The 15,258-nt window shown below is 42.6% G+C and overlaps 1 protein-coding gene across 1 annotated transcript in view; it reads right to left on the bottom strand.

The window, feature by feature from the left end:
• Positions 1-936: 936 nt before the first annotated feature.
• The window catches only part of tmem121ab (transmembrane protein 121Ab), a 45,004-nt gene continuing 30,682 nt past the window's right edge, over positions 937-15,258 (bottom strand). The window contains exon 2 of the mRNA XM_010776518.1: positions 937-3,769. Coding sequence (XP_010774820.1) covers positions 1,992-2,930 — 939 coding nt within the window. The 5' untranslated portion in view covers positions 2,931-3,769 and the 3' untranslated portion in view covers positions 937-1,991. The remainder of the gene's footprint in view (positions 3,770-15,258) is intronic.

The following is a 15,258-nucleotide window of genomic DNA, read 5'->3' as shown; positions in this document are numbered from 1 at the left end:
AAATGAAATGTTTGTTTTGTGTAATACACTAGTTTGATGTAGTGTGCATACCTAACTAACTACTATACTAACAGATTAATATACCCAATACAAGTCAGTTATAACGTTCTAGTTGAAATTGATGACTTATAGAGTGTTAACTATGGACTATCAAAATAAAGTGTTACCCATTTTACTTTAAAAAAAACAAAACACATTAATGTAACTACATACACATATCTATATGTTGTATACATATTGCAAATCAAAACCTTTATTGACCACTAATCACCAAACATTGCATTTCTATCCTGTTATTAATGCATTCAAATCGTGATTCAAATGGCCCGCCACGAACTTCCGGGAACTTTCTGAGTCTCCATGACGTGACGTAACCACGTGACGATCAAGCATTTTGGACTTCCGCTGTCGCAACTCTTCTCTCTACATGGCGCTGGACCAGCCAATCAGAATTGACCTTCTCGACTTCTCCGATTGGTTGGTTTTGTGGCACATTTGTAACGCTGTGACAACTTGAGCGAGCCCAGGCAAAGCTGAGCGTGCACAGGCTGGAGACGAGCGAGCGAGGGAGAGAGAGCGCGTGCAGCGGTCTGCTTGCGCACGGAGCAGGAGTTTTATGAGAGAAAATATATTTCTCTGTGCTCAAAAATGTTCAAGTGCGCGCTCAATCATATTTTCTATGCTCAACATGTTTCATTGCGTGCTCAGGATAGAGGCACAAATATAACGCCATACGGGGTCACATATTTATGTATAAAATACATCAAGAAGTGAATTTTGCATGATAGGTCCCCTTTAAGCTAAAAATAATAAATACTGTATGTAAATGGACAATTTGGAAAAAGAAACCATGCTTTCATCATAAATCTTTTTATTCATACTTTTATTAAAACATCATTTGCCTCCAACAAGTAAAGAATGTACAATAATAATAATTAACAATAATAATAATTATTAATAAATTGAATAAACTTTTTTCTGTTTGAATGATATAGTATTTATATTGTATCTTGTGTCAATTCATTAGTGAGGCGTTCTCTGGACATTTTTTCTGACTTCAAGGCTTCAGCTATAGGTTCGGAGGAATGTACAGTACATGAAACAAAAAGTATCTCACCCCCATCATATACGGTTTTTTCTATTTTCATGTATTTCTTCAGATTTTCAATACATTACACACATAAACCACACATCTGTGCCAAAAGAATAAGCTAAACCTCCTGTGGTGAACATGTACGCCTGCAGGCACACATACTCTATAGGCCAGAGTGTGCGTGACACACACACACACACACACAGTAAAACACACGCTTGGATGCCTGCAGTGGACGGTATAGTGCTGAGCTCCGGTGCTTTTATCAGACATTTGGTCGTAAAGCGTTACACTGACCGAGGCAGCAGCTTCCACAGAGCTCACTTCTCAGCAGAACCCTACACAGAGGGAAAAGCATTCGTCTGCCACCAACCTCGCTGTAGCACAGCACAGATAGACCCCATGACTGACCCTTATCACTCTCTGCTCCTCCTCTCCGTCAGTGCCTCGCGCTGAATGGTAGTTCCTTGGGTGCTGGAATTCAAAGGAAATGCCACATAGTTGAAAAAGTGACCTTTAAAAAATACAAGATACTCACCGAGGGGCGACCAGCTGTCCATTTACACAACATAATGTCACCGGTCTGCACACTTTGGAGATTGTCTTTTTAATAAAAGTTTGAGCTTTGAAAACATTTGAAACAATTAAAAACACAATAGCACGATAAAAACCTTTGACTTGATTTCAAAGTCTGCACGCTGCACTCAGAGTCAAGTGTAGGTTTACAGTATGTTCTGACAGGCAGGTGATGCTGAAAATCTCTTTTATGGTTTCACAGCAGTTCATGTGGGCTTGACAAGAGCAGAATCCCGTCATGCAGCTGATTCCTCTATCCACCTCCAGCAGCTTTCATTAAAAAGCTTTGAGTTTCTAATGATGCTCAGTCCAGAGCTGGCGGTCATGTATCAATGACGTCCTGCGCCGGCGAAGGTTCATGTGGTAAACTGGTGGCGTTGGGCAGCGGCTGCGTGTGGCTGTTCTGCTGCAGCTCTAGCGCCATGGCGTTCTGCGGGTGGGGGAACTCCTTTACCTGTCGGCGGTACTCCAGGAAGGTGGACGCCTTGGTGGCGATGGCCACCACGTTCTTCCCGACAAAGATGGTGGAAACCCGGCTGTCCTGAAACAGCACCATGTTCACGCCCCGTATGAGGATGGTGACCACGTTTATAGTGACCAGGCTCAGGACCGGGTACAGCATCATCTTCTGGGGCGACATGTGCTCCCCCTGCATGCTGATTTCACTGAGAGACACGCAGGGCAGGATGAGCAGCAGGATGTAGCAGTAGAAGAACATCAGGCCCTCGGCCCAGATGGGCAGGCCTGTCCGCTGCGGCTCCCACAGGTTGGCTTGGATATCCAGCAGGTCCAGCAGGTCCAGAGCCACCCAGAACAGACGACTCCTCATGTCCTCTTTCTTCCGGAAAGTTCTCACATATTCCATACTATCCAGAGCCACTAGAACCAAGTACAAGCCCGGTACACATACTGATAATAATAACGTCAAAGCTTTCCTGGCCACCGTCTCCAAGCTCTTCCTGTCTGCCTTGCAATTCTGGAAAACAAAGTAGAGTTTTATCTCTAGGACAAAGATGTAGAGAAACCAGAGGATCATGGCGTATCCTCTTCGGGCGGTGCGCACCTCTGCACCGACCCACACGGCCACGTAGCGCAGCACTATGAGGAAGCACACATCCCCTACCAGCACTATTATACACACACCAATCTTTCTGGGACCCTGGTTCTGCTCCACCAGGTAGGCGTCCATGAAGGCCATGCTGGTCATGATGACGATGGTGGTGAGGCACACGTGGCGTTTGTCTGGGGGCGGTAACACCATGGCGAGGGCACCTGCTGGCTCTCACTATCAGTCCCCAGTTTCAAAAGCAAAAACACACCAGAAGGTGATTGGGCACTCCAAACCTCTAAGGTTGGAGAAAAACGAGTTGCATTTAAAGTGTTCTGATAGGTCTTGTGTGCACAGGAGCAAATGTCCGCCTAGTGTGTCTTTATATTATAACAATACTATAATTCACTACACGAACAGTCTTTAAAGGAGGACGGTTATTGCAATGTAGAAGCAGAGCAGTGTGTGGAGTCAGCGGAGATATGCTGGCTGCTGATTGCTCTCAGACCATGTGAAAACAGGAACATCACCTCGTTACTCAACGCACTTCCATTGATCCGCCTCTGTCCCTGAGCAGCGACTACACCGCGGCTTTTACAGCTGACACGCCATGACTGATAGTAATCCACACACAGTCAAAGGGAGAATACTCTTAGAGCATGCTCGATCTAATGGAAATGTGATGGGAATGCGGGACACGCTGCTGCAGTATAGAAATGTTTATGGAGGGGTTTGTTTTGATACGAGACTGTGTTGAAAGCAGGAGTTGCGCCTGTGCTGCAGCTCAGCATGTGCGAAGAATTCCCCTTTGGAAGCTCCCGTAGACGATGGTGCAGTGTGTGTGGCTCCTTGCGATCCTGCAGTGTGTGTGGAGGGAAAGGAGGTGTCTGCAGTGGCCGGAGGCCCCCAGCCGCCATAAATCAAGGAGACAGCAGGTCAACGGCCCATGAGGCCTTGCATCCGACGCCGGCTTCCCTGGGGGGAGGCTCTTACACCCGTCTGAAGATCCATCCTTCCCCCCTCCCCTTTCCACGTGCCAGCCTCTTCACAGCCTAGAAGAGGGAGAAATAAAGAGGAGAGGAGGGGGAGGGCAGGAGAGGGGGAGAAAGAAACCTGTCAGCACTACTGGGCCATATAACACAGTTTTCATTGCCAATGGCCCTCCACATACGATGAGCCAAGCAATGTGTCAGCTAGGCTCAAGTAGAGTCTGTTTCACTATTGATAGGGAAGGACATATTGCACATGTTGGAGTAGGACTGCTTCAGGATGTCATTACCTCTCTATTGTCTGTGATCTGTCACTGGACAACTGGAGTCATGGCTTAATATCCTCTGGTGGTAACGTTATTATCTTCAGCATATTTTGGGAACATAATACCCAGAAGTTTAATTTGGGCAGTTGAATTAATAGAAGATTTATTACAATAATTTGTAGAAACTAATTTAAAGTCTTATGAAGTAGCGAACTGCCTGACAAGTCGTTTTTTATTGCTTTACTTGGTTCTACATTTTCTTCTTGTGCAAGGGTAAATGGCAAAAAGATTGCAAGTTCATTTCCTACATCTTTGGTTCAGTATGGTGTGCTGAGATTTCTAAAATAAAACATAGACAATTTGAATGCTGTGTGCATGCTGTATCATTATTACTGGAGGATTAATAGGATTAAGGGCTGTTTGTATCGGTGACAGATATTGATCGAACAGACAAACAAACCGACTTTCAGCTTTAATGTGTGACTTTCATGCATGCTCAGTGTCTAAGATGTGCAAACTGTGTATTGAAAATGATACAATTCCCCCCCGTTTATTTAACCCTCAGTTCAAGCTCCATTTAAAGTCTATTTTTGCTGAATGATGTTTCAAAGTGTTTCTGTTTTGACCTGTTTAGTATTCCAGCTGCTGTGTGTGCTGAAGCGTGTGACGGCTTGGGTCAGGGGGGGGCCTCTCTTCAACAGTCCAGTTTACATCACTTTGGAAAAAGAAACCGTACAGATGCTTAGAGCTTAACTTGCCAGCAGGAGTCCACCTTGCGCACTGGCCTTGTCCATAAATAACACACAAGCATGTCTAAATATTTGCATAGAGAGCAAACAAGGCTTTGAGAAAGTGAAATGTGTTAATTGAGCAGAAAGTTCCCCACGATTTGAGCTTGGTGAGCTTCAGGAGAAACTAGAATTTATCTGATGCTCTGTTCTGCTCTGTTAATTTCTGTCTCCTCCTCCACTCACTGGATCCTTCAGGCAGAACACAAATAAATCACATTAGTGTTTCTGTCAGCTGGGGGTACGTTTCAAATTAAGATATGACTATCAGGGAGCATCTGCAGCAATCCCAAAATATTACTGTCTCGCCAAAAGGGGAGTTTTAGTTGACCTACAGACCAGGATATTAATAATGTCTAAATCTCTGCAAAACAAACAACAGGTGATACTTGAACAGCTTACTTCACTATTTATCAACATAAAAAAAAAACGAAATAACTGACAACTAAAAAAGCATTTAGTGTTCAAACGTTAAATATCGATCCTTCAAGTGTACTTCACTGACTTGGTATTGCTTTTACATAAAGATTGGTGACCCCCAAGAGACAGATTTAAAGAAGGTGAAAATCAAAGCCACCTATAGCACAATGAACCGTATCATCCCTTAAAACTGTCCGGGGTCATTGGGAGCATGTTCCCGACCTCTCTCCCTCATTTCTCTGTCATTTCTTTACAATCCCTATAAAATAAAAGCACAGCAAGATGACGGCCTCGGGTTTATTCTTCAGATTTGGAAAGTCTTTATTAGACTATAAAGACTTTATTTAACTTCTTTCATGGTCTGAAAAGTAGTCCCCATTAACATTTGTTTAAATTTCATGTCTAAAGTCGTAGAAGTTCAGAGTACCAATTTTGCTTTAATGCACCCTTTTATAAGCTTGTACGACTGTCTTGTCATTAGTTAGTATGTCGTTTATCAATGATTTCACAGTAGGTCATTAATAAGTTCACATTTTGAGTTGCCGCATTATCTTTTATTTTTCATCATAATAATGTCATGTAATGTTAGTTAAACCGATGATGATTTAGTCTGCAGTTACAAGTGTCTATTTGTTTAAAAAATATTCAACATTTGGGGAGATGCTTCACTTTTCTTGTTTGCTTAAAGGTGATTTTGGAGAAACCAGCTCGAGTGCGCAAGAATTTGAAAATACAGTCGGAAAAGATCTGCCACTTCCTTACAGAGCCCCTCCTCCAACACACACGAACGCGCACATGACCAATGAGGGCACGAGATAAGTTTGTGCACAGATGGAAGGCTGACAGGCAGGTAGGCCATCCAGTTATTTTAGCCGGGCCGGCCCAGATGATTGGTCGTGCTTTTTACAGCGCCACGGCTTCCACAGAAGATATTCATTGCTATCGGGATGTTAAGAGCATTCCATGGAATATAACAAAAAGTGTATCTCGAGCCGGTTTCTCAAATTTACCTACCCCACCTTTAACATTAGATTAGGAGATTATTGTCAGTCTTGGATTTGCACGATAAATACGTAACTTGGGTCAGCAGTCGTTTAACTCGAAAAAAAAAAGGGGAATCGACAATCCTAGCTTTAACCAAAGATATCTGGAAAAAATTGCATGTTTTCTAAAATATTGAATTATTCAAACACTAGTAAAATAAGAAATGCAACTTCAAACTGTGATCAATAGTGAGTCCAAAAGAAACAGAAGGCCAAAGCATTCATTTGTCTTGATATTTACTGATACAGAAAAACAATGGCTGACCTTCCAGTGCTATTGATTGGATTCATTTCGAAAAGCCAATTTAGAAATGGATTACAAATTGATCCTCCACTGTTTACTTTTGTAAAGCAAAGGCTTCTATTTCACTCCATTTTGATAAACTGAGCTCCTGATATGAGAGACTTAAGTATGTGATAAATAAACATGAGTTTGTTTTGAGCTGCTGTGTGAAACCTCAAAAGCAAAATGAGCTTTTTCAATGAGATCCAGAGTTTGTAGAGAGGATTTTTCATCAGAAAAATATCACCCTTGAAGAACATGAACTACATCTAGAGAGAATATATGAAAAACAACAACCATGGAGCTTCAATGGCTCATAGTAGAAATGTTAAGAGATACATTGTGCTGTGTCACTGCGTACAACCTTGTGTGTTGAACAAAAAAAATCATGTATCATATAATAACATCCCGATTCAAAGGCTGTCATTGAAAGCCCAAGAGCCTGACACCAGAATGAGCCTCATTTGTAATCCAAGCATGAATTTGAATGTTTAAAACCCATTATGTAGAACAGTGCCTAAGTAAGAGATTACATTCATAGTGCGGTGATTAATTGACTGATTAGCAGAATGCCGTGGATCATTAACATGCTATAGGGAAGGCTGCCCCCACATATACAGTACATCATATCATCATTTAAATGCCATTCATTATCAAGAGAGACTTTGAGATTGTTTCCCTAATAAACGGATTACAGCCGGAAACATAATATGAGAGCGCTAAATTGGATGGTTTGAACCTCCGTGGAATTAAAACTCGAGCTGCAAAACATGGATCCCAAGATGTCATTAACGTGATTTCAGCGCTACATGGAACAGGAAGCTGATGAACTTTGGCAGTAATGGACGATTATTAATCCTTTCGGTCATATTCTGTAGAAAAGTGCCTTTGTCTGCGTGAGATGATGACATGAGTGCTCTGCTCTGCAGATTCTGTTATAATTTAGAACTCTACACTGAAGATTAACCCCGCAGAAAGAAATGTCCATTAATATGTAATTTGACAGCTGTGATGACTATCATTTTACATCTTTACTTGGCTTTTTACCCCGTGAGAGCAGGGGGCCTCTGTGTACTGAACGCTGAACATGCTTGCTTCAATTACATCGTATTAATTATGGTGTACTATAAAAAGGCAACATGGAGGGCTGTGAACTGGCAGCACAACATTTCTTTGCCGAGGAAAGGCTATTACTGTGTCTCTGGTCAAGGCCATTATCTCTCTAAACAGCCAGAGTTTTCTTGTCAGGCAGTTATATTAACGGTTAGCCTCCTGGCTGCCCCCAGGCCTCCACATGGATCACAACAAGGACATTAGGTTGGGGCAGGAAGTGGCATAACTGCAACTTTCTTTTGTTAGTTTTTCAAGTTATAACCAAAAAACACACTGGAGTTCTGGTTAGGTCAAAGCTCCGTACAGTCAGTACAACTATAAGAACAGCATTTTGGCACCGGATTCTTCCGCTCCTTACCAGGTGGAAAATCGAATCAAAAGCGTATAAGTTGTTTAAACAGTGCAGTTTTGAGCTGCTGCTTTTGAATATGCACGATCACAGTTTCCCTTTTAAGCACTGACTTGCAGTATCTTAATTACCTGTGTTCTCGCTTTTGATGTTATTTTTTGACACAGGCTCAGAGCTTAAGGACAGTAAAGTCTTACAAACTTCAAGAGGCTTTTCTTTCAACATTAAGGTATTCAGACACATCATACACCTCGTGAGGGCTGTGAGCTAGCACTTGTTTACAGCAGCAAAATCATTTCATCCAGCAACTGTGGATGGTATGCTCTATTACCTTCAGGCTTCAAAGGAAACTGAGCTGTTTATGCTTTTGGGGAGCCATATTGTTATGCATTAAATGCATCCTATTACATTTAAAACTTTGCATTCACTCCACGCTTCCGCTCGCATTTCTCAAGCCTCAAACCCTAAGGATGATCAAATGTCAATGTCAGCAACACACAGCAGTGGGACAGTGCAGGTCTCCAGAGCCGTCCGTTTTGTACGATATTTATGTCAGGTTGTCTTCATTAGGGCCAGAATGAGACCCATATGTCGTCTTGGCTGCCAGCCATCTCCATCATCGCAGCAGGTGTTCTGCGCCGTCCTTTGTGTTACAGTCAGCGCTCGGATAGTTTTGGGAGAGGTGGCAGATTGCTTTGAATCCGCCCAGTACTCAGAAAACAGCTCAGAACAGCTAAGCCGAACTAAATGTTGTAAACACACACAAACAGAATACACACAGGCACGTATGCTCTTACACACACGCATTCCTTCCCTGAAAGGTTGCTGACAGGTCACGTCTTTATTCCATCTTTCACATCCTGATAACGTTCTGTAACCACACACTGATCTCGTACATTCTGTACTGATTGTAACAAAGTCAGGTATTAGATCCCCTAATCCCTGAATACATGTTAATACATAGATAACAACCTGGCTGTGTTCAAACACATCGGGCTTGATTCCCCCTGACACTCTGACGAGTGTGTGAGGCATCTCTCAGGCGCTCAGCACATTTCTTTAACATATTAAACCTCATCTGCCCTCATAAGGCTTAACCTTGTCAGTGTTGCATTATTCACACTGTATATGCTGCATCTAATGGATCGGTGCGCTGCTTCATTGGAATTACCAACACGGCTGTTTTGCATTTTGTTGTTAATGTTTTTTGGCAGGTGTAGTCCTTTCCAACTGTTTTGTGCAATTCAATGGCACACACTTTAATGAGTCAAAACCAAATACACAGGGTTTGTGTGTTATTCGCCGCCATCCTTTCCATGCTCTTGTTATCTTGTTATCCTGGCATAATATGCTTGTAATTGCTTATGACGTTGCACAGGGTTAGAATACTGAGGAGGATCTGAAACTGAGGAGAGCACCGTGTTTTGTAGCAGTGGCTAAGCTCATTTCATCACCCATTATGGTTGATTAAAGCTGATCCTCACTTTACTTTGTTATGTCACATTGTGCATGATAAGCACTGAAGGTTCATTTCAGCACATAGCTGTTACCAACCCAATCTGTATCCAGCTGTCTGTGCTTTTAAGTAGCTGTGGGTGTTGATCAAACGCTGCCGAAATCAAGCATGCTGCACATGACAAAGGACGGATAGCTGCTGTGCCGGGTAGCCTCCCATGATAGGCATTGTTTAGGGTTAGAAGTAGAAAGCAGCTCAAATGTGCATTTCCTCCAACTTGGCCCACAGCAGCATAGACGGAGCTTTTCAACATAACAGACGTGTATTCTTCTCTCCTGCCAACTCTGAAACGGCCATAATGTGCGCAGCGTCAATCAAAGTGTATTCTGTATTCACAAAGCTGGGGAGAGGATCAAAGGCACCGTGCCACAGTGAGTCATCATCACAGTGAGGAGCATCCCTCTGACATCCCACCCAGAAGTTAGTCACTGACACAGCATAACTTATACGCAAGTCACTCTTGAAGTACTGTCAATCAAGTTGTTTAAGTAGATACGGCTGTAACCTTTTTGTGGAAGAAGCGTACCATTTCCTCGTCACCAGCGTTTTGAAGTTGCTGTACTGTACGCCAGTGGCGAACCGTGTCTATCACAACTGGACCTTCTGTAGACACACACACCCCCCGCCGCCGAGGGAAACTCTGAAAGAATACGCCCATTGGCTACAAATCAATATCTGATTGGTTGATCAAACTGTCAGTCCAAACGTACGCTCTCATTCAGTGCAACGGCCAGGGCATTCTATCAAGGATGTAGAATACCTTGGTTGAAGGATATTCTACCCAGAGACCCAGAACAAGATCTGATTGGTTGCTTTCTTTTCTAACACAAAACCACTGAAATGCGTAGTGCATGGTCCGAGAAGGACAAACAAATCAATGTAACCCTGTAATATTACAGATCAACAACACAGATACGATTCTCATTTATTCATTTTATATACATTTTATTACATGTTATTTATATAATTCAATCGATTTTTTAATTTTTTTATCTGAGTGTTCCAGGGTATTCTCTGAATACCTTGAAGGCCCTGACGGTTCTCCACTGCTGTACGCACACTGAGAGCTCATCACTATAGCCCGGTTCCATCAGCTTCTGTAACTCAATGCAAGCTCTCATTGAATCCTGGGGTTCACCATCCATGTTCTACCATCCATCCCCATCTTCTACAGCACTCTGAACCCTTTATGAATTCATCAGCCAGGATTTCCTTTTTAGCATTCATTACATTACATTCATTTAGCTGACGCTTTTATCCAAAGCGACTTACAATAAGTGCATTTGACCAGGAAGATACAACCTTGAAGAAAACAGAATCATAGAAGTACATCAGGTTTCATAGAGCCAACACATTTCAAGTGCTACTCAACTAGCTTTAGGAAAGCCAGTCCTTTATTAGTATAGTGCTTTGCTTTGTTAGTAATTCTATCGCTCGAAGTGGAGTGGAAAGAGATGAGTTTTCAGTCTGCGCCGGAAGATGTGCAAGCTATCTGCTATAAGCTATCCTGATTTCAATGGGGAGCTCATTCCACCATTTTGGAGCTTGGATAGCATTCATGAAACTATAGTCCCTATTTAACGTGGAACCAGTTCCACCCACACTCTTTACTCTCTAACCTCCTCTCTATAAAGAAATGTGAACCATGTTCAGCCATTACTGTCTGTTCTCACTTTGTTTCATCAGTAACATTTAACCCATGATGGTCTTTTAAAAACAACAATAATATTTCACAGTTTTTCCCAAATGTATTCCAATACCATCTAGACAAATGGAGTGAATGCTTACCACACTCCTAAAGTGGCAGTACTTAACATTTAGGCCCTGGCTGAACCCTGTTTACTGATGGTAAAAGCAACTGTGTTAAGAGCAACAAAAAAACCCATTTTTGTTTTGATTAAAAATTCAGGCAATAATTGGGCTTTTCCCAGCACACTGTAAGCAAAGTGTGATCTGATGTTATGCTGCACAGGGCATGAGTCTATAAACAGCCAAAGTGGAGATGATTCCTCATTGAGGAGTTGGAGCTGTCGCCTGCAGCTCTTCGTCTGATAGATCACTGCGGCTGACTCTTCCATTACTCCCTGCAACACTTCAAACTGATCCGCTGTCAAAAAATCACTGAAATGAACGTTGTCATGTTTTTCAGACACATTTTTGATGAACGTCATTGGTCAGCTCACTGTCAAACTCGTTACATTTCCTCTGACTAAAATTGAGCCTGGCAACCATAGCTTTAATTTATTCATTTACATTTTTTACGAGTTAAGTTTCTGCCTTGGTAAAGAACAAAAGACCAATTTCACTCTCTTTTTACTTTAACTTAAAGGTCCCATGTCATGGCCATTTCTACTGATCATATTTCCATTGTTGAGGTCTACTCGAATAGATTTAAATTTTCCAAACTCACATTGGTTTCCCATACAGCATCTCTGTAATGTATGTGTATTCACCGGTATTCCCTCTCTGTCCTAAACGGCTTGTTGGAGCTCCCGCCCACCCCCCCTCCCTGTGAGCCCAGTGTGCTCTGATTGGTCGGGATGTTTGCGAGGCTCATTGCTGTGAGCTGCTTCGAGTGGCGGACAGGCTTCCGTGTCGGCGATACAGGAGAACAAGCAAAACTCCCTACGTAGCGATACCCAGGAAGAAAACAATGGAAAAAGAGAAATCTCCAACGAGGCGTTCTGGGGCAGCATAGATAGGTCTTTTCTGTGTTAGAGTTTTACTCGCTACAGGGTGTACTTTGAGGGTTTTTGACTCTGCAGACCGTTTACATGCATACAAACCTTCATAGTACACAAGGGGACTGGTAATAACCGAAAAAGCATGACATGGGACCTTTAAATGTCTGTCTCTTTAGCAGCTACAGTAAATGTCCCACCATGTTCACCAGCTAGTGACTAACTGCCTGTGTGCCGGCTGTTTGGTGTTGGACAAGAAGAGAACATTTGTTGTATTGGATTTTTTGTTGATGTTGCTAATAACATCTGCCTGCTGAAGCTGGAAGGCTGGGCACGACTGTTGAAAAATAAAACACTAGTAAAATGGCGGCCCTTGAAACGAAAAACAACGAGCTGTTAGATCCTTAAACACTAGAACCGAGAGGAACTGCAGTGCTGCTGATATTTCTCTGCGGATTCATATAAGATACCCTTTTTTATGATAATTTATGATATCAAAATATTGATTGGCGCTGCTTTACGGATCAAAAACATGATGTTCTGCCAATACTCCGTGTCGTTTGGGATGACTGATGCTTCAGCAGCATGTCCTCTTTGCCATTGTTTAAGAGGACACAATGACATAAATCCAGTGAGGAATGGGGAAACACTACCACTACGGCTGTCAGTGTAAACATGATCCTTTAAAGGGAAACTCCGCTCACTTTGAGATTTACTGCAGGTCCTTTGATCCTGGACTTTTTCAGTTGACCTACAAACTCACTTTAATACCCAAATGTGCTTCAGCCTCTAATGCCGCTGCTAGCTCTTATCAACAGAACATAACGTCATCCCCAGGAAATAGCCTCTCATTTTCTCTCACTTTTATCAAAATTCCCTGATTGTAGTCAGTGAAGCGGGACCACACATATAAATCTCAGCTGCTTTGTCCCTGGCTTTTGGTTTCGCGACTTAAACTCCAGTAATAACAATTAGGAATTGGCCGAATAATTAAGTCAAGCTTCCTTTTAATCCTTTCTGTTGAAAAAACACACCTTCAAGCACATATTGTCACTACCCCTCACACTGATAATTGGATTGTCCCTTCAAGTGATTGTTGGACACCCTTTTCATTTTTCAAATGGAGGGCCACAAAAGGGCGTAAAGTGCCGCAGTGATTACCATTAACCCTCATCCTAAACACACACACACACACACACACACACACACACACACACACACACACACACACACACACACACATATTACGCACTCCTCTAGCTTTCTATTCTCCCAAGCGCCCATGCAAGAATTTAACAAGCATATTGATTTTGCAGTTCCAGCTCTCATATTCATTTTCTCTAATGATAATTTCGGAGTGTGATCACCCAGGGACAGAAGTGATTTTTATCCAGCGGTTTTACAGAGAGATCCATTTAATCTTTGTCTCAATAACCAACCCCCATGTCTTCCTCCTCTCCTCAGCTTCCTCTTTTGCCATGCCTTGCAATTCCTCCTCCTGTGCTCACTGTCGCCATTTCTAATCCGGCCACCCGAAGGGAGGAGGCATCCATACCTCATTCCTGTCACGCTTCCTTTCAGTTTGCTTTCCATCCCACTTGAGGGTAAAATGACTTCCCAAAGACATCAAAACCTCACAGGTCCTTTTCAGTATATGTATCACTCCTGAATTGGGATAATGCAGCCAATGTTAGCTGAAAATGCAGAGTTGCAGATAAGAATCCGGTTCAAACAGGTATTTTAGCCACTAAAGCTAACTGTGTTTTTATCTTAATTAAAACCCCACTCCCCCTGCTGCTCCTACTTGCTCCCATTTGTAAAAACAGATGTGCACTGTTAGGTAAAAGGATAAGGACACCTGCACTGTCCTCAGAGGGAAACGAAGAAGCCAGAGAAATAGAGGAAGGAGATGAGATAGAGGGATTGATGCAAGAGAGCAAGGGTTGCAGTTCCACGTGATTGAATGAAAGGGAAAATAGATGCGATACAGGGAGGCTTTGAAGTGCTGCTAATGAGCTGGGAGTAAAAATGGATAGCTTTGCAGAGGAAACAGATTTGAATATTACCAGTCAGGGACTCAGGGATCAGAGAGAAGACCAGGCAGAGAGAAGCAAAAAATGTCGCTTTCAACAAGTCATTTAATCTTACATTCAGTCTAAAAGAATTATGTTCCATGAAGCGAGAGGAAAATCTATTTATAGGGTGCAAAAATGTTCCCCTTTTTAAGGGTTAGAGTTTTTAAAGACCGAACACAAGATAATGTACCCTTTCAGCCGACATTTTCAGCAATTTCTGTTCATGTGCTTCTCATAACAGCTGTGAAGTATTTGACAAAACGTTGCTAAACTTTGAATGTGTCTCACGGGCCGGGTGTTGCTGAAGGCGGCACCTGCTTTGTATGATAATGAAATGGAAAACAATATTTCACTCAGGATTAGACAATTGCCTGCCTGCGACTCGCTGAGGAGTGTCGAATGTCTTGGCAACTTCTTCTGCTGAGGTGTGTTTCTAACTCTCTAAAGTTTAGAAGTGCTCTGAGTCTCGGAAACAAGGATTCATGCCATTTTGAATTTAATCAGTGGAACCAAAACTGGAACATTTCACCAGTGGATGTGGCTCAGACTCAGCCTACGACCAATCATTCCCCTCAGGACTTATTATGAGTGTTGTCTACTAAGGTTTTTACAGGCAATTATAGGCTGCGTAAATGTGAACAGACTGGAGGCTTTTGGCATGTTATTGTGAATCTGTTCAGCAGTGTGCAATTGTTGATGGGTAAATGATGTTGATGGCATAATTTGGCTGTATGTTACATTGTCAGGCAGAAGCTATCCCGCAGTTACAGAAGAAAATTAGACTCAATTGTAACCCACTTACTGAACCTGAACAAAATCCATGTGATGTCTGAATTCAGCGGGCAAACAGTTAGGAAGACGCAACATGTCAATAATACTATAATGTCTGAGCTACCAGAAGACGCACACTTCTCTTTTCCATCACCCACACTGTAATAGTCCTTTATGCCAGTGGTTCCCAACCTTTTTTCCCAAGAGCCCCCCCAAATTACTCCTGTTGGAAGTTGCGCCCCCCCCC

Source organism: Notothenia coriiceps, unplaced genomic scaffold, assembly GCF_000735185.1.
Source record: "Notothenia coriiceps isolate Sejong01 unplaced genomic scaffold, NC01 NC01_scaffold00017070, whole genome shotgun sequence".
Taxonomy (NCBI): domain Eukaryota; kingdom Metazoa; phylum Chordata; class Actinopteri; order Perciformes; family Nototheniidae; genus Notothenia; species Notothenia coriiceps.
This window is presented reverse-complemented; position numbering and strand designations above follow the sequence as displayed.